The following is a 21370-nucleotide window of genomic DNA, read 5'->3' as shown; positions in this document are numbered from 1 at the left end:
TTGAACTGGAAAATCTTTGCCTGGATGACAAGATTCTTCGTGCCTGTTTACTTGGATATAGCCGGAAGGTTGTTCTCCCACAACTTGTTTGTGGGAGTGGGTGCTGAGTGGCTGGTAGCTGGTATCCGTAAGTCTATCAGAAGGAGCTTATAACCAATATAGAAGCTATTGCTTTCAATTTAAGAAATACCAACAGCCGAAAATACATGTGTTAATATATTTGCTGACTTTACTCGTAGCTACAAGGTTACATTGGCTGCTCTCTCTGCTCAGACATTTACTTAGGACCACGCCTGTTATGTCTGCATGGAAACAGGCACAGAGAAAAATAGTGACCAGAAGATGAAAATGGTAAATGTGAGCCAAGCCTACATTCGATAACCAAAAATATGTCCAATCTTTCAGCAAAGCCAAGAACAGTACTCAAACGTAGCCAGTGGAGCTAAAGCTAAATCTTCAATTTCGTTGTTCCTTTGTAAAAGTGACAATGACAATAAAGATCTATCTATCTAAAGGAGAACTTGACTGATTATAGGCTTCTAACTGTACGAGTACCTCTTAAAACAGTGGGCTCTCCCTCTTTTAGCTTTGCTACACTCGCCCCTTTCACTACAGAACCAGAACTGAAAGTACAAAGTATAAGTAATATATTGTATTTGGCCTTTATGGTCCATGTCATCTCAAGTGATGGAGGTAATGCTTGGCCTGAGATCTTCAGTCCAACAAAATGATTAAATTGGCACACATGGAGGAAGAGAGCTCTTTGGGTTTCTTTGTTTAGGTGTTTAATAATACATTGCAATTGATGGGTTTACTACAGTTACAGTCTGAAGTTTCAAACAGTGATCCTCTCTTACTAGCATAAAATGTCTATTGAGAGTTAGTGATCATTTAATTGTTTATCTTTGGTGAGATAAGCTATGTCTTTTTTAAGGTTTCTCCTGTTTGTGCCCAGCCTCTCTTTTGAGGTCTTGCAATGCATTTCCCCTCAAAGACAAAGGAGCTCAAACCATTGTTACAAGAGCAGAAGACAAGAGCAGAAGTTAAACTAGATCAGGTATTGGTACTTTGTCTCAAAAAATATTTGAAACACTATTTTGGGGGCTTTTGGAAACAAAAATTGAATGCATTTTTAAAAGTGTTAAAATTAAATCACATTCTTCTGCAATGTCATTTTGTTTCTCTTATGCCTGTCATCATGTTGATATAGTTGTTTTGATGGTTGCTATGCCATTGTCAGACAGGCCGGTGGGAGTGTACAACGTGTGTTGTCACTATCACAGTGGACTGAAAAGTCAGTGTTGTGCCCTTGATTTGTCCAAGTTTGTTGATTCAACCCAAATGCTTAGTTTCTTTACATTATACTGTATGTAATTGAATATTGGTTGTGGGCTTTTCTGTCCTTTTTTGACCTCCATCTTCAGTTTGCATTCTTTTGCAGGTTATTTAATTTATTTATTTTTTTGCTGAGAACAATTTTTGGTTTTATTTCTGGACCTGTTTTTTTCGATTCTTGACCTTCTGGTTTTGACCTTTGCCAGTCTATAAACCTTTCCCAAGATTCCATTCTTCATTTAAACTGCTGTCCTTTAATGCAGTCAGTATAGAACCTAGACTTAGCTGATGAGAGTGATTAACCAGTACCAACACTGGATTACAAAGGAGTAAGTTGACATTTTGACATTGGTTTCTTGTGTATACATAGATTCAAGCTTTTGGTGTGTCAAAGTTGACAGAGGTGAGATGAGGTTGACAGAGGTGAGAATGGTCAGTTCACTCTCCATGCTGACCATTGAAGCCATTATGTGATATGTTTGAAAGAGTATCATTTGATTGTAATTCATACTGCCTTATCAGATCAAGAGATCCAAATTCTGTACACCAAGATTACCACTCACTTTCAAAGAGAAAGTCATCCTTTAACTTGTAAGAAATTTCACTTTGGCTGATTTTGGGGTTCTATGCAACTGTTCAATTAAGGACTACGGCTTAGTCCTGAACCCTCAGAGAGTTTCAAGTACTGAAGGAAGAGAGGGAAGATGTAGATATAATTGTAGATATCTTGTAGATATAAAAGTAAATAATTTTATAGTAGGCCTTCAGTGGTTAAAATAACACAGACATTACTGCTTATTTTTAGTCTGAAAATGTGATATTTCTGTGCTGTATCCAAGGGTTCACACATAATTTGAATAATATAAAGCAGATATGTGAAAACTGTTAAATAAAGAACAAATCGAAAAACTGATAGTGTGTGTGAATCTGTTATCTGCTGATTGTGAAGGGAATTAATTTGAGTAGTAAACCTGAACTTGACTTTGGCTCATAAATTTTGTGGGAATTTTCAAGAGAACAATTATTTTTCTGTCTTCTTTTATGAGTGTAAAACATAATGATCATCCAAATTTAAAACAACCTTTAAATAAGGTTTTATGTTCCAAGAAAAGTAACCTACTATTACTTAAAATTTCAACTGCAATAACTAGCTATTTCTCTGACAATTTGCTCACATTTCTTAATACTTTGGTTAACCAGCTGACTTAACCAAATAGAGCTTAAGGTAATGGCAGACTGGTTTACAGTATGAGAAAATATTCTGGACTACCATAACAAGAAATGTCTAATAAATGCACTTTCCATCATCATAAAACCCACCATTTCCAGTAAGGAACTTGTTGCCCCAAACCATGAAATGGGTGTCAGAATATTTGTTTGTATGTGGAGTGGGGTTGGGGGTGCACGTGGGTGTGAAATAGATTATCTGCAATGCCTTCTGGTACATCTTTACAGGTCTGTTGGATCACCAACCAGCCATGAGTTAAGCATCTGCACAGTATGTGCTTATACTGTGACAGGATATTGACTAGGATGTCAATACCTGATGTCTGCACTGTAATAATGTTATCTTGTCTTTCTACATTGTCCTCTCTTAGAAGGGTGCCATCCAACAATGACTTACGCCCAAGATATCACATCACATTATTTACATCTATCAAGACCACTATCCACCCACAACTTTCTGCTGCATTCACGTGACGGGGAATTTTTGTAGTTACATTTTGTAATACTTACTCTGTTGCATTCAATGGAATTTCTGGTCAGGGCATTAGAAGAAACACTGGGCCTCTTTTGATTTGTTAATTAGTCTACACAAAATCAATTAAATAGGCTGTATCATTTCTGTGAAAATATAGTTCAAACTAAATGTATTAAGCATATGCAGTACCTCATTACTCCAAATACAATTCAGTCCACAAAAAGGTAATATCTGACTGAGTTGGTTATAATTTTTATTTATGATTATTGAAAGCAGTGAGAGGTCAGGGTTACATCACATCTCAGGTAGTATTGTGTCCTGTGGTGTTTTTGGCATGGAAAGTCTGGAGTGGCCATACCAGAATTTTCCTGTATGTACAGTATGCAGACATTTCTAATGTTAACATTAACTTGCCTAAATAATAATCCCTGTCTCTCTTTTACTAATGATTATCAAAACAAGTAAATTCATACATATTTCATGCCACAAAAAAAATCAATCAAACAATGTGATGCTGGTGCTTGGTCTGTCTCAATTGGCATCATATCATTGTGACATCATCATCTGACAAAATACAGCCATGCAGATTTAAGCACTAAGTAAAGTGAGCAGCCACTCACTGCAATAGAAAATCTTGTGGTTACTAAGTGGTTAAACAAAAATAGTTACACCTGAAGTTTAGAACTGAATGCCTTTTGAGGTGAAAAATGACAAGCCACAATAACATGGAAAGAACACACAGACTACACACACTGCATAGATCTAACTGCACATTCAGTAGTAGCACTAACTACCTTGGGGTGAGATAGATAGATAGATAGATAGATAGATAGATAGATAGATAGATAGATAGATAGATAGATAGATAGATAGATAGATAGATAGATAGATAGATAGATAGATAGATAGATAGATAGACAGACAGACAGACAGACAGACAGACAGACAGACAGACAGACAGACAGATAGATAGATAGATAGATAGATAGATAGATAGATAGATAGATAGATAGATAGATAGATAGATAGATAGATAGATAGATAGATAGATACTTTGTTTGCTGGTCAGAATGAAACCAGCAAACAATTGAAAAAATATTTTCTAAATTTATACCTGTTCTTGAACCAAGATTTTGTGCTTTTTTTAAAAAAAACAGGCATATCACATTGCTGGCATTTTTTCAATTACATGGAAGGAATTGAAATGAATTGAGTGCATTATAAGGCTTTCTTATTGTTGTTTTTTTTTTTTTTAAATTTAGCCTGTTCCTCCTCAGCGGTGGGTAAAAATCAAGATTCAGCATAATGTCTTGTGAATGATGCCTTCTTGACATTGATTGTGTTTTTTTTTTTTTAATTACTGTGGCTATCTTAAGGGAACAAATGGTACTGAACTTTTTGTACCTTTTCACTGGTGTGGGCTACGGCTGGAAAAAGTTTAAACTGGAAATGCAAACATGTTTTTTAAATTAATAAAAGGAATGTAGCAGAGAATAAAATCTAGCATATAGGTTAATATTTTTTATTAATGTCTAGCAATATCAGATTTTAAAATTTAGGAAAGCTGTCTAAGCCAGACCTTGCTCGGCAGACATTTATGACTTGCGAGATCAGATGAGACCTTTTGGCAAGTGATGTGCTCTGGCCACCTGTGATAGGGAGGGAAAGAGTTGACCAGAGTGGGCCAGATGTGTAGGAACATTTGATATTCTATGAGCTATCCCTCCAGAAGGAAAGCCTAGACTAGAAGAGACAAGTGCATTTATGACTCTGATAGAGAAGCAGGTCTGAGACGGCAGTTAACGATTTAATTATCTGTATACCTATTTTTTTTTTCTTGTTTGTCCAAAACTTCATTTGTGCATCCTTCGAGTATGCATGTGCTGTATCATTAATTAATATACCCCCACACTGATTTCAGAAGGTGTGTCAAGAAGCCACATGACTCCTTTAAATTAAGGCTTAAACAGAAGCTTGCTATTTGCTCTTACATTTTTCCATTCATTGAAGAGGCCAAGTCACCACTCATTCCATTTAAAAGCCATGCTAGAGGAAACACCAAGCTGGACTAGAGCCTGTTAAGACAGACAGCCATCCCGTAGTAAGCATATAGAATCTGAAGGGCACTGCTATTTATGTTGTAATGGTATTTTTGCCATACTCATTTTACTTTATTTATTTTAGTGCCTGTTTGTCTGTCTGAATGTCGGTCTGGTTGTTATGTCTCTGTCATTCCAAAAGATGGCGCATCACAAACATTAACACTGATTTTACGAATCCCATAACAAATGGCATATAACAGAGACATATGCACTGCAAGGTGCACTGCAAACGTTAATGCTGAGGTCTAGATAGATAGATAGATACTTTATTAATCCCAAGGGGAAATTCACATACTCCAGCAGCTGCATACTGATAAAGAAAACAATATTAAATTAAAGAGTGATAAAAATGCAGGTATAACAGACAATAACTTTGTATAATGTTAACGTTTACCCCCATGGGTGGAATTGAAGAGTCGCATAGTGTGGGGGAGGAATGATCTACTCAGTCTGTCAGTGGAGCAGGACAGTGACAGCAGTCTGTTGCTGAAGCTGCTCCTCTGTCTGGAGATGACACTGTTTAGTGGATGCAGTGGATTCTCCATAATTGAGAGGAGCCTGCTGAGCACCCATCGCTCTGCCACGGATGTCAAACTGTCCAGCTCCATGCCTACAATAGAGCCTGCTTTCCTCACCAGTTTGTCCAGGCATGAAGCGTCCTTCTTCTTTATGCTGCCTCCCCAGCACACCACTGCGCCACAACCGTCTGATAGAACATCTGTAGCATCTTATTGCAGATGTTGAAGGATGCCAGCCTTCTAAGGAAGTATAGTCGGCTCTGTCCTCTCTTGCACAGAGCATCAGTATTGGCAGTCCAGTCCAATTTATCATCCAGCTGCACTCCCAGGTATTTATAGGCCTGCACCCTCTGCACACAGTCACCTCTGATGATCATGGGGTCCATGAGGGGCCTGGTCCTCCTAAAATCCACTATGAGTCGCACCATTTAACAAAGTCCTTGATTAGGTTCCTATACTCCTTCTCCTGCCCACTCCTGATGCAGCCCACGATAGCAGTGTCATCAGCGAACTTTTGCACGTGGCAGGACTCCAAGTTCTATTGGAAGTCCGATATATATAGGCTGAACAGGACCGGAGATTGGTTGATTACTTAGATTTCAACCCATCTTAGACAGTTAGCACAGCTAGTACATGAATAAATTTGTAAATTTTTCTCATGCCTGTTCTGGTAATATATCTAATTGCCTGATGTCATAGATATAAAAGGTATATAAAAGGTAGTGTAAGATATGAGGGCTGGGCAAGGATTTAGGGGGCATTTTGGCCAAATCTACATAATAAAGAGTACAAAAGAGGAGAACAGGGTTACCCTAGGATAGTACCATGATAGAGCAGTGATCCTAATTTTAATACAGGTACCTTCAAGCCCTAATGATAAACTGGAAAGTCCAGCTTGCATATACATAAAACACACTGAAGAGTATAAAGAACATTGCAGAGCCAATTAGTCCAGCCTCTGAGTCAGAAACAGTCTTGCAGCACCCAGTACAAAGACAATTGCACATTAAATGAAGCAACATTTTTCTAAATTACCAAAGAAATTGAATAAAATTGCTTAAGACAACAAAGCTGAGGGGTGATATACACACTTTCATAATAAATTAAATTACAAAGGGACATTATAAACACAGCATATTGTGTCTACAAGAGGACTAACCCATGGTCTATATTCTGCATGGTCTCTCCTCTTAAACCTAGATATCAGGATCTTCTTAGAGCACTGAGGTACAACATTGGTGGCACAGCTCACACTCAAGAGGGTGAGACTTCTTCTAAATATGCTACAGTAAATATCTGAGTGCACATTTCAAAACGGCCTGATATGTACTACCTTAATAGTGCTACTAGCAATCACTGACAAAAATATAGTACAAAATGCTATGAGCAGGAGGTGGGCCCCCTTCCATATTTTAAGGGCAAGAGAGGGGTGCCTGTCAGGCTGTACATTATTTTGAGAGGCTATAGAAGGTTGTGGGACCTACTAGTTCTAAATTCATTAGAAAGCATTTGTTCCCCACTACCTTGGCTGACGTCTTGCAGGAATTATGTACACTATATAGGTATTACTGTCTGATAATAATGTTGATTACTAGATTTTGTGGTGTGTTATTAATAACCATCACAAATTATTATTTTTATTCCAGGGAGAGTTTATCAACATATTTCTTCATCCTGTGGAGGGTTATTGAATATCCTTGTTTGATGATATTTCCCACCCTTTATGGGTCTTTCCTGAATGCATTTAAATTAAGGCAGCCTACTTAGGCTAATCTGTTGAAACCCATCAGACATTTTTAGACTAATTAGTTAATTGTAACTCAGACTTGCATATAAAACTCCAGTTTCTGCATTGTCAGAATTAGAAAAGGTTAGCTACCTACTCACCAGCCCATGTGAATGGCATATGCAGTTCTTGTTTCACGACCTTCCTGTCGGCTTATATTTTTAGCTGCTTCCACTACATCCTGAGTTGTTTTGTAGTCCTGGAGAGACCACTCGTGAACTGAGATTTCACCATATTGCAGGACACCCACCTTTAACAAAAGACACAGCTTTTACTTTTATATTAATATATTACACATAATTGGAACTATTCAACATCAGGACAAATCAGCACTGATATCTGCAGAAAATAGAAAATGTTATATAAAAGATTACAGTGTAACTTCTCTTCAGAATGTTACAGGGAAGAAAATGAAGAAATGAAAAGAATACATAAAAATGTCATTTAACCAAAGCTAACAATACAAGTTACAGAAAGTGTGGCCTTACTACTAAGCATTTTAGCTGTAGGTAAGTCTGCAGGTTCAAACCCCACCACTGACTTGAATAAATTACTTAATCTAAGTGTGCACCAGTAATATAATTTTGCTGTAAAGCATTTTAGAATGGTATAAATATAGCAAGATGTGATGACGACCACTCCAGGAGACTGGGGTGAAATGCTGACCTGGCAATTGCTTATGTAGAATCAGAAAGTTCTCTTTATGTCTGCATGGATCTTCTGATACTCTAACATTTGTAACACATTTTCATACTGGCCCAGTGGGAATAAGTCTAGGTGAGTAAGACAGGGTGTACTGTGATGGAATGGCACCCCATCTACAGTTCGTTTCCTTTGCTTTTGGCATTGACTGTTGATTGATTTGATCATTTAATTATTTATATCAATTTCTCATTCTTAACATGTATCATTTTTCTTTTAATTTTAACATATGTAATCAAATAATTGTATTGGTGTTACTACATATTAAGAATATTTCTCTTTGGTAACACTTTGATAGGTGTATAACCATGGTGGAGTGGCTAATGTTGTGCTCTTGCAGCTCCAGAATTCCAAGTGACTTTCTATGTGGATGAAGAAATTTTACAAAATTTTAATTTGCTGCTGCATATGTGAGCTTTCTTCGAAAGACTCAGGGGGACTTGCAGGATTAACAACTGGAATATCTTGATGTAGAATTAGAGCACTTCCAATATTTCCTAGGGCAAGTAATGATGACGTTTTGAATTTCATTTCTCCAGGTAGCTGTTTTATATTTTATTTATTATGAGACATATTTTACACAATTGATTTTTGTTTTTCATTGGTAGTTATACACTCATAGAACAGATTCTACAAATTCTTAACAGACTGAGGTGTAGAAGTAAAAAATCTTGCCTACAATGGTAAATCCCCAGTAAAACACATGGGCACACTGGCAAAACACATTTAAGGCTGTTAATATAATAGAGTGCCAGTTAAAATCTCACTGCCACACTGGCAAAATCCCAGTAAAACCCGTAAACTTGATAACAAAGTTATTATAAAGAGACAATGGCAGAATTTGATACAATGCAGCAACACAATAGGCATTTTAAGAAAGTCTTATCAGTGCTCTTCAGTGAGGACAACTAACATACCATAAAGTAACATTTTCTTAATCCAATTCAGTGTTACTGGGGTCAGATCTGCTAATGATATCACTGACCCAAAAACAGGAACCAACCTTAAATGGAATCAAAATCTATTGCAGGTTTCATTCATGTGCTTTCCATGGGTTCCAATTTAGAAACACTGATCAACCAAGCACTTGTGTCTTTCAGATATGAGAGGAAAGCTGGAGCACATAGATATCATACATAATAATAACTTTTTTATGCCACTTTCCCCATCCTTTCCAGTTCTCAAAGTGCTATACAAGTATTCAAAAGGTAATAGGAGGAACTGACACACAAGAAAAAGGTCAATAAATAACACAGAACAGAAACTGAAATCCAAAATATTTAGCAACTATTAAAAGATAAATACATGAGTCAAATACAACTCATATGGATACAGGGAGAAAAGGCAAACTCACAAAGACAATAGATAGGACAGATTTGAACCCAGGATACCGGACCCATTACACTTCACTGCTACCACTATGTCACCATACTGCCACGGAAGATTAACCATTGTGTAATAATGCATTTACAAGTTATAAAAATATATGAGACTGCACCAGATGCTGACACATTGACTATGGTCAGGAGAAGGAAATTATTCACACTGATGTGTAAACCTGTTCAGTACTAATACAGCCAAGCAGCTGTAGTTAGGGGAACAAAACAGGCAGTGGATGCTCGGCCTGGGCAACCTCAGATTTATGACTCATTGAGCAGATCAGATGAAAACACACATTCTAAAGCCACTTAAAAAGAAAAAAAAACTGACAAGACTTAACCATTTAATGGTTCATTTCCCAGAAGCCCAGGCTGTCTTCAGATTTGGTCTTAGCAATGTAATGTCAATGGAAAAAGAAAGAGTGGTCGTAATCCTGTTACTTTCTCAGTCAGTTCTCGGGCTCATACGCCTTACAAAAAGTTACTCTGAATTGAAGGCATCTGCTAAATAAATTTAACAATACAAGTTTATTATTCTCCAGGTCACTTTTTAATAACATTTAACAGTTCTTATATTTTAGTTTACTTTAGAATGTTTTGTACATTCAAGGTTTACTTTCCACTTGCTTATGAAGGCAGCCTCAATTTGTGATGCACTCCAGGGGTTAAAGTACAAGACATGTTTGTCACAAATAAGTCAGCATTGCCCACATGCTGACGTGGGGCATGTTCACGTCCACACCTATAATTTTGGTAGCTGGTGGAATGTCCAAAAGCCAAAGATATTTCCTCTTGGTGTTTGTCTCTGCCCGATTACTACAGAGCACTGCAGCACACAATGCCTGTTATCCATCAGCAAGAATGGTTTGGTAATGCCTTTACTTTCCTTTGCCTTATTTGGATATTTTGATAAAGATATACATAAGCACTTTGGGTTTTTTTGGGTAAACACTGCATATAATTATATCCAGACACAGAGGGAGATTTGGTTAACTCATAAAGGATTCATTGTTTATTCGGGTTAAGGATTCTTTTTTAGATTTTAAACACTTTCCTCTTGTGATGTTCTGAATTGTTTTGCTCCATTACTTTATCAAAAAATTCCAGTCCTGTGGACAGTCCTGTAAATGTGCTTGTTCTTCACTAATTTGCTAAATTGATTTGCATTAGTCAGCTACTGTAAGTCAACTTTAATTAAACTTTGAAAATAACTGTATTGCCAAGCTCTTGCAAAGTTATGAGGGGCTTTTACAACAAGAAAAAGCCATTAAAGCCTTTACTTCCTATGTGTTTGTCATGGAAAGGATCTTTTCAAAGCAGAGCCATGGCCTGTTTGCCAACAGAACTGAGTTAGCAGTTAAAGTAATTGACTCTGCAATGTTGGTTCAGCATACTGTATATTAGAAAGAAATGAAAAATGAATTGCGTTTTACAGTCTGTAACTGTTTAAAGGAGGCATACTGGGATCCAGCATTCTGGTATGAATCCCACACTCACTAGTTGTCTATATGGAGCTTGCAAGGTTTTTTTTCCCTTACATCTCGAAAGACATGCACGTTAGCTTAATTGTCACTTCCAAACTGGCCCTTAAGTCTGTGACTGAGTGTGCCCTGCATCACGTAAATTTATGTAAAATTACATTATAAAACAAGTTAGACCGTCTACACATGGTGTAACATTCAGTTTGGCGACTAAGTTAACTGACATGAAAGTTGGAGCATTTCATTTTTTTATTTACTTGAACCAAGAGTCAGCTATAACATTTTTGTTTATTAAATAGTTTTATGACAATAAGTAATATTCAAAAGTAAAGCAACAGAATAAGTAAAAATAAAGGTAATAGAATGCAATTACATGTTTGTAGGCTACATTAAATATGCGCTTTTAAAAATTACTTTACAATGGAGTTAAAAATGGAGCACAAAGAGTCTTGCGGTAGCTAAATAGTTTTCATGCCCAGCATACTGCAATTCAAGTGATGTGAAAATGGCATGGATTGATGTGCACTAGCAGTGGACGGTCTGCAACTAATAGTTATTCTGCTTTCTTAAAAATAACATTTTTGACAGTACGAGTAGTATCCAATAATTACCAACTGAACAATAACTATCAATACAAAATGACCAATAGCAGCATAAAATCATTATCAATATTACCCTATAAAAGGAGAAATGGAACAAAAATAAATTCCCCATGCACATATTAATATTAATTAAAACACAATAATTTGTTAAAATTGTATAAATAACTTGGAGAGGAACTGATTTATTGTGTAACAGGAATACGAATGCTACACAAAGTTCAAGAAGATCTGGGGTTGATGTGATTGTTTGTGTATATCTTGAATTGAAAGATCAGGGGCTTAAGCCACTGAGGCCTCCCACCTCCTGGCACCACTGTCCATTTTTACACCTGTCCTATGTTCATATTAGTTAGGGCTATTGTGCAATTCTTGTGTTATTAATTAATTCAAATACCATTGAGCTACAGGTTGATAACACTGGTTCTTAACAATAATAAGCTGCAGAAAATATTGTTCATTCAATTCAGTCTTATATATGCTTACCCAATTGTTTTGACCTTCCATTCATTTTTGTATTCTACTAGTTAATTTATCTAACACAACAGTAGAAGAGCACTGCTGTGTGAGCTGTTTGTGTGCATGTGCTCTACCCAGTGTTTGACTCACTTGCATTGGGCATCTGAGCAGTTGTCAGAAAAGTAAAATATTCTGTACCAGACATACAAGTTCAAGCAACCACGCTCAAGGTAAAATTAAAACAGTAAACGTATTCCTAACTGAAGTTGCACAGAACATTTCTCCATTTTAAGATAGATCAGTTTGCAAATTTGACAATGCTTTTTTTTTTTCATTTGGAGATTTTGAAATTTTAAAACTTCATACAGCGTTCAAGCTGTTCAAGATATCTCAATGAAATCTGAACTGTCTTGACAAACTTTTCTAAAGAATACGTATGCCACATCTCCACAAATTTTATCCAAAGATACGGACAGACAAACCGACAAGAGCTTTCACAATAGGTACTTGGGCATTATATGCAAATGCATTTAAAAATGTCTCATTATTATAAAAAAAAATCCTTGGCGCTATGAGACTTTTTGAAGATGACACTTTTGCCTTGACATTTTTTCAAGTCACGCCCTCAACTCTCATTCGTGTGAAAAGTTTTGTCAGACACACTTCCTGCGCTCTCAGCTCTTATACATTTTAAAGTTTTCCTCACTTTAAGTTTCCATTTAAAAAAGAAATATAATGTCCAATTCTTATTGAAGAATTTCATCACTAAGGGTTGTCAACATAAAAAATTAGTACAGGCAAAATCCTAGCATTGAGAAACGAGGAACTCAAATGAATTAACAGCAAAAATGTTGATCGGTTATGCATCAGATTGATTAAATGCATCCAAAAATGTCAAACGGTTACACGACAAATTGGTTAAATGCGTATCAATTGACTATGCTGAAACAGCTGGTAGTGATCATGCAGAAGATGAAAACAACAACTTACAATATCCCAAAGAATATCTACAACCATTAACAATGTCCGGTCTTACAATGCACGAATTATTGTAGAAAAAAGGATGTATCCAAGAAAAGGTAATGTAGTACATCTTCTGCGGATAACATTAGACAACAAAGGAGATCTTGATATGCCATTTGTATTAAAACATTAACAGTTTCCGGTTAGAATAGCTTTTGCAAAAGCAATTAACAAATCCCAGAGCCAAACATTCGAAAGTCATTTTATTTGATAGAGAGAAAGAAACTAAATTCAATCACAGGCAGTTATACGTTGCGTTGATGCATATGTAACAATTCCCATGAAAATAAAAATCTGTTTAAATTGTACATCCGCATCCCCATACGTAAGCAGCAGAACTGCAAAGAGGCTAGCGCATAGCGCAGGCCAGGGGGTTGGCGAGTGAAGCGAGCAGGGGGCAAAGCCCCCTAGTAATTAAAAAAAAAAAAAAAAACAGGTTTGTTATGCCCAAAGTTTACAGTTTGCTAGTGAAATTGCATTGGAGTGCACCAAATGAATATTCATTTTTGTATATTAATTTTATGCTATCTGCAGTATCTTATTCATTTATAAATAAGCTCATCAAGACAAATGCATGAATCACCCTGGATAGGGAGCCAGTCCATTTAGGAGGAAATCTGGAGTATACCCACAAAAATATGACAAGAATAGTCAATCCCTTCAAAAGCATTCACTGAACAAAGATCTGAACACGGCCTTTTGAGTATGTGGAGTAGCAGCACTAACCACCGTGCCAGAAGGCTATGCTTCATGCAATTTTTCCAAATAGTTATTCATCCCTTTTATTTCTGAGCTATAATTAGAAAAGAATATTGTATTAACACTTAAAAGTAAAACTTTTCCTTTGAAGCTTAAAACTTAATATACATTTAAATCCTTATTGTTTAATCTATGTCAAGAAGCATGGGTTGTTACTGATAGTTTACTAAGATTAGCCAGGAAAAGAGGTGAAATTAGAAAAGTTAAACTGTGTTTGCTGGGTGTTTAATGTTGAATTTTTTTTTTTATAGTTCTGTCTAAATAAAAAGCACAAACATAATTTTGTGTTTCATGCACAAAAGAACTAAACTAGGCAGTGGCTACAGTCCATTAAATTGTCCAGTAAATTGTATTTTATTTGCGATATAGCACAAATAGTTCAAAACCCAGATAAGGACAAAACAGTGCACCAACTTGAAGAGTTGTAAAGAGTTCAGCTGCTGCAGGTCAAAAACAGCTTTGTTTCACATTACCAGTAGCGTCTTTCAGATCATGACTGCAAAACTCTTATATAGCATTATTGAAAAAGTGCAAAATTGAAAAAGTTTACACGTTATTCTTACATTATATTATAGACAGCATTTTGACGATATAGGAAGAAAAGTCCGTTAGTATTGTGCCATCTATCTACACAACTGGCCTAGTTGTTTCCATTTGTATATTTTGCCCAATTTTATATGAATGACACATAAATCTTGCACACTGACCTGCATTTGTTCTGGACTGATATGAAACTTGCTGAGAATGTTGCTGAGGAAATTCTGGACCTCGTACCAGGGGTAGATGCTGTTGGATCCATCAAGCACAATTACAATGTCCATAAATGTGGCACATCCTACATTCAGAATGGGAGAGTTGACCTTTAGTCTAGATCACGGGTATCCAACTCCGGGCCTGGAGGGCCGCAGTGGCTGCAGGTTTTCATTCTAACCATTTTCCTAATCAGTGACCAGTTTTCACTGCTAATTAAATTCCTTTTTCCTTCATTTTTATAGCCCTATTTTTAAGGATTCAGTCCTCTGAATTGATTCTTTTCTTCATTAAATGACAGCCAAACAGAAATGGGATGTGAAACAAGCCAACAGTTGACCGGATAAATTGGGGCTTCAAACACCAACCAATTTCACTCCAACCACTTTCTTAATTTGAAGCCAATTCTTACTGTTAATTAAACTTGTTATTTAATTCCATGGTTTGTTGCTGCTCTCATTCTGCCACAGTAGACATTTCCAAAACTAGACCTGAGAGATCAACCTTACTGAGACCTTCACCTTTATTTTCAGATACTGCGTGATGTGCACAGATGAGCTGGCCATGTGGTGGCTTGCTTTGTGTCTCATTATTGTTTGGCTGCTAATTAAGGAAAAAGAAACAACTAAGGGACATGAGTCAAGTTAATTAAAATTAAAGCAAAAGTTAATTAGCAGCAGAAACAAGTCACTAATTAAGAAGATGGTTAGAACGAAAACCTGCAGCCACTGCGGCTGTCCAGGACCGGAGTTTGACACCCCTGGTCTAGATGTTCGCATACATCTGAGGTGTGTCTATTTGTAGAAAAGCACACCATCACACAGCAAGTGGAAAAGCACTCAAATGACATTAGTAAGCAGACACTTCTTACTCTGGGCAGTGGGTGCAATAGTCCTAGTAGGATTAAAGTTTTTGTCTACATTGGCACAAATTCCTGTACTGAACACCGATGTGCCACACTCCTGAGACCACAAGGGGGCACATGCCTGCATGAGGAAGAAAAAAAAATGTATTAAAGCACAGTATTCACTTCACCCATCTATTAATCTGATTTACATATCCAGTCCAGAGTTATCATATTTCCATAAAATTGGGCTCAAGGTGGGGAACCAGTCCTGGACTTGATGCCAGGTCTCTGCAGGATTCATCATGTCCTCATTCATACTGGGTCTATTTAAAAATGCTAAATAATCTAACACACCAGTTTTTGGAAAACCAATGAAGATACAGGGAGAATGTGAAAATTCTGCACAGGCAGTAGTTGGGCAGGGATTCCAAATCCCAAACATGGAAATGCGTAACAAAGCTGGGGGTTTAATGTTTCCATCAAAATAAATGCATTTTATCCAATTCAAATTATTTTTGGATTGCACATTTCCATTGAAAGATTCAATGCATTGTACATATTTGATAAGTATGTTCAGAGGTGAGGAATGATTGAATTAAAATTAAAAAGCAAAACATGCAACACGTACATGCAGACACATATAGATCTGTATATAAAATTGTTATTTACAATTTATGGTTTTGTCGGGGCAGTACAATGGCACAGTGGTTAGTGTTTCTGCCTCATAGCTTTAGCACAGCAGGTTTGAATTCTAGCCAGGCCACTACCTGGCACATTCTCCTCATGCTTACATGAAGACAGACCAAAGACCTACATGTTGAGTTTGAAAGGAGATTATACATTGGCCTCCTAAGAGTAATGTGGGTGTGGACACCCACCCAAGGGTTGGCTTCTGTGTTGCACTAAGCGCTGCCAGGATAGACTCTGGCAATGTGATCCTAAACTAGATTGAGCTGGCTTTGAAGATGGATGGAGTTCCCCCCCTCACTTTTTAAGATAACTGGAATTACAAAATTATTGTCATGTATTTGCCTATTATGTTACACCAGTGTTTCCCAGGCAGCACAGTGGCACAGTGGTAGTGCTGCTGCCTCACAGTAAGGAGACCTGGGTTCACTTCCCGGATCATCCCTGCGTGGAGTTTGCATGTTCTCCCAGTGTCTGCGTGGGTTTCCTCCCACAGTCCAAAGACATGCAGGCTAGGTGCATTGGCGATCCTAAATTGTCCCTAGTTGGGTGTGTGTGTGGGTGTGTGTGTGCCCTGCGGTGTGCTGGCACCCTGCCTGGGGTTTGTCCCTACCTTGCGCCCTGTGTTGGCTGGGATTGGCTCCAGCAGACCCCCGTGACCCTGTGTTAGGATATAGCGGGTTGGAAAATGACTGACAGTGTTTCCCAGCCGCGGTCCTGGGGGCACACTGTGGCTGCAGGTTTTTGTTCCAACCAGCTTCTGTTTTTAATTGGACTCCTGGGCTAATTAAGTGATGTTTTATTTCCCAAGTTCTGTGTTTTGGGAACAATATAGAAATTAGAAAACTAAGTTTGGTAAAAATATATATATATTAAAATGTACCAAGCAGTTATATGGGAATAATGTATTTTTTTCATTTTAACAATATTTTCATCTTGATTTTCATTCTACATTTCTAGGTGTTCTAATTGTTTAATTAATCCATTATTTACTAATCAGTGGGTCTGATGCTAAAGTACTTGCAGCCTTTGATTATTCAGTGTTGTTTGCCAGCCTGTCTGCTCTGCTCATTTTTAATTGTCATTAATAAGATACAACAAAGGGGAAAAACTGCACAGAAAAAGGGCAAAATATAATGAAATCAACAAAAGAAAGAGAGTTACGCATTTAAATCTATAGAAAAAGCAGAAATATTTCTAAATGACTTAAAAATGTAAAAATCATGCTGCTCTGCTTTTCTGAATGTAGAATAAAAGAAAAATAAGAGAAATAACTATTATTGCATTTAACTCCCTTCTCCATCTCTTATTTATATAGATATTTACTTCTCCCCTTCTTTTGTCTAATGTTGCCTTATTAAAAAGCTTAAAGAAATTTTCCTTTAGCTAAGCTCTCCTTCTCAGGGGTGGGGTTTGATTTGTTTTCAAATTTGTTGGGTTATAAATTGATCTGTTTGTATGGAATGATTACAATGAAAATTAATAAAATAAAAATATTAAAAAAAAAAAAAAAAAAAGAAAAATAATACCAGCTAATTAAATGAGATCAGTGCTATCAGGTGTTGCCACTGATTAGGAATCTGGTTGAAACAAAAACCTGCAGCCACAGTGGGGCCACAGGACCAAGGTTGGGAAATGCTGGGTTAGACCAATGTTTCCCAACCATATTACTTTGGTGGCACACTTTTTGTAACCAAAAACATCCCAAGGCACACCACAATCTTACTAACCACAAACACATTTTATCTCCTACACTTGCTCAACTGTCCGAAGGGGTGGGAAGCCAGTGAAAAAAGAAGGTCAGAGATCAGCATTTGCAGACACAGCACTTAGTGAGCACTTTGCTGGCATTTCTCAGCTGCTTTGTTCCTCTGAACACCCCGATCTGCCTCAGAGGCACCTCATATTCCCACTATACACCAGCGGTGCAAGGCTTGCTGGTGACCACAAACCCAGGGCAGATGGACTTTAGCAGCCAAGAAAGGTAGTCCTGTCCTCCTCAGACAAATCTAAACCATCTGAGGTGATTGTCCCTCTCAGGTCCAGACCCAGGTATGCTACACTATTATTTCCATGTCACACCTGGATAGCTCTCACAGCGCATTACTGTGCCACATCATACTGCTTGAAAAACACTAGGTTAGACCAATACATCCTAAATCAGACAACCTTGTTTTCATTTTTTTTTTTCTAGGCTTAATAACCAGACTGCAGTACAAATTTCCGCTGAATAATCTTGTTTTTGATGCATGTTAACATGCATGTTCAAATAATATGAGCCTCATACAGGGAATCATTTTTGCGTTCTCTAAAAACAATCAGAAGGACCAAAATGATCACACGGTTACTCCTAGTTTCTTATGAGCAAAATATAACATCTCTCAGAAATAACTCATGATACATTTTACTGAGCGCAGCATGTGCTGCCTCACAGTAAGAAGACTTCACATCCCTGGTCCTCCCTTCATGGAGTTTGCATGTTCTTCCCTTGTCTAGATAGATAGATAGATAGATAGATAGATAGATAGATAGATAGATAGATAGATAGATAGATAGATAGATAGATAGATAGATAGATAGATAGATAGATAGATAGATAGATAGATACTTTATGGGTTTCGTCCCACAGTCCAAAGACGTGCAAGCTAGGTGGATTGGTGATACTAAATTGGCCCTGGTGTGTGTGCTTGTGTGTACGTGTATGTTAATTCGCCCTGTGATGGACTAGTGCCCTGTCCAGGGTTTGTTCCTGACTTGCGGCCTATGCTAGCTGAGTTAGGTGCACACACCCCACACAAAGCTGTTCAGGACAAAAGTGTTTTAGAAAATGATTGACTGACATTTTGCTGAAGTTTCACAATGGTTTTGACTGTCTTTGTGTAAAACATCTAGTGAAACAGTAAAGGTATTCATTAAGAAAATGCACTGAAAACTGAACTCCTCAAAATCAAAAATATTCAAGAACCGAGCTCATATGGTTGGCTCAACTATTTACAAAGAATGGATCCAAGCATAACAACATTGGATCTTTTGACTTTAATCTCAATGAAGCAGAAGTGTGCACATTGTAGTGCGTCAGTTCAGGTGCACATTGGTGTGGAGGCCTACTTCATGTGGTGACTACTGGAGCTAACTTTCTGTAGTGTGGAATACATCTGAGCAGTGAAGACCTGACAAACCACAGGGTTCAAAACTGTCATTTGCCAGATGGCAGTTAAGCAATGGAATTTAAAATTAGTTTTAAATTGGAAATTGGAGCAAATAACGGGTTTACTAAAACCACCTAATTATCAATTCTTTATCTTTTATAGGCCAGCATTAGGTGCATGGTTTGAAACCAGACCTGGACAGGATGCCAGTACACTGCAGACCACTTACTCATATACCAGGTAATTTTTGAATTGCCTATCACCATAACCAGAGTGGCTTCAAGATGTGGAAGTAAAAATAAGGTGGACACAGTTAATACATGTAAACTCCACAAATTATAATTGGATTTGGGTTTTAATCCTGTAGCTGTGAGGCACCGCCACTAACCATTGTGCCACCATGACACCGTGCTTTATAAATCTAGGATTTCTGAAAAACTAAAAAACTTTGTCAGTTTTTCCTTTTTTTTGGTATGGCTCTGTTTTTACTTACTGGTTAGTGCAATACTATAAATAGGGCTACTTACCACAAAGCCTTTGTCCTTATTGCTTGTCAGAGTCATCCCAAAATGGGTGTTTTTCATCTGTCGGGATACATTCTGCAAGGCAGTCTCCCCTATGCAATGGAACATGTAATCATGGCAGGAGATATATATTAATCTTTATTTGCTCCATGAAAGTACATTACAGACAAAATTAAATAGGACATTCAAACATAGGTTTCAGTAGAACAAAATTACAAGATTAAAAAAATCAGTTCAATCAGAGCTACAAATGACTCTATATATATATCACTTAAATGATTACAATACTGTATACTGTATAATAATAAACCACACTGAAACCTCTACACTCATGATTTTTGATTACCAAGCAAGTAACTCTGTGATGCCAGTAGCAAGACAATTGTTCAAGGCTCACCCAAAAACTTGTGCAAAAACATTGTTTAATTGATACAAATTTATTATAGAATTGTTTGAATATATTCATAGGATAGCTTGATACAATAGCTAGATGGATTTGTTCAACTCCACATTTTTCTACATAATCTCCATCAACTTCAAAAAGCTTGTACCAGTCTGAATCCTGCTATGCAGCCACTTATTTAATAACTACTACTTCCAAAACTTTTCCATGGATAGTTTCTCTGAGAGATCCAAAGATGTGGCTGCTCAAGCACTTGGAAATGTTTTGTTCTGGGGCATTGTGGTAGCCAGCAAAACATTTCAAATAAACCACAGTATGAGAGGTAAAACTTTATATTCATTTTGTGTGATGAATAGAAAGTTTTGCATCATCTTGAATACCACAGGTCCTTCCTAAATGATGGTGCAGTCTATTATGAACCAATTAAGAAACTTATTTTTCTCTTGGGCAACACTGTGACACAATTGTCAGCACTGCATCAGCAAAATGTCTGCAAGCTCAATTTCATCTGTGATGGTTTTCCTACAACAGATGTGTGTGTTTGATTGGAGGTTGTAACGTACGCCAGTATAAGTGTGTGTGGATGTGTGTACTGTACTAGCGTGCTCTGTCTATGGTTGCATTCAGTATTGCCACACAGAGGCTTCCTGCTACCCTAAATCAGTATAAAGAAATAAATGAATGAATGATAATCATCAAATTTCCTTTAAAAACATATGGCAACATCATTCTAGCCATGATCAACAAATTATGCAAGAACAGTATCACTTAACAGCTTATATTGTGTGAGTAAATGATAAACAAAATAGTCAGAACTAGAGTTAGTCACATTAAAGGTATTTGAAACTGCTGTTTATTATAACAACATTTGAAAGGATGAGTTATTTTAAATTTCTATTGGAACATGCATGTGTTTTTTGGCCTTCATTTTTGGCTTATTAATTTGTCATTATGCATCAGTCTACTCCTACATAGGTACAGTATATTGCACCTTTACCTTCTATACATGGCTCTGCAGTCTCTCAATTTACCACAAATTAGGAGACTAGTCCATTAGATGTTACTGTTCAGTAAGTGCGCCAGCCCATCGCCAGCCCACCGCAGGGCGTACACACACACACACCCACACACCAAGCACACACTAGGGACAATTTAAAATTGCCAA

At 37.1% G+C, this 21370-nt stretch overlaps 1 protein-coding gene across 1 annotated transcript in view; it reads right to left on the bottom strand.

The window, feature by feature from the left end:
• itga10 (integrin, alpha 10) overlaps window positions 1–21370 on the bottom strand; it is a 156581-nt gene that overhangs the window by 102657 nt on the left and 32554 nt on the right. Inside the window, exons 4-7 of the mRNA XM_028794851.2 lie at window positions 19806–19894; window positions 15467–15581; window positions 14553–14680; window positions 7545–7693 (exon numbers count right to left, since the gene is read on the bottom strand). Of these exons, the coding sequence (XP_028650684.1) occupies window positions 7545–7693; window positions 14553–14680; window positions 15467–15581; window positions 19806–19894 (481 nt within the window). The remainder of the gene's footprint in view (window positions 1–7544; window positions 7694–14552; window positions 14681–15466; window positions 15582–19805; window positions 19895–21370) is intronic.

Source organism: Erpetoichthys calabaricus, chromosome 2, assembly GCF_900747795.2.
Source record: "Erpetoichthys calabaricus chromosome 2, fErpCal1.3, whole genome shotgun sequence".
NCBI lineage: Eukaryota > Metazoa > Chordata > Cladistia > Polypteriformes > Polypteridae > Erpetoichthys > Erpetoichthys calabaricus.
Note: the sequence above shows the minus strand (reverse complement) of the source record. Positions and strands in the feature narration are given on the sequence as shown.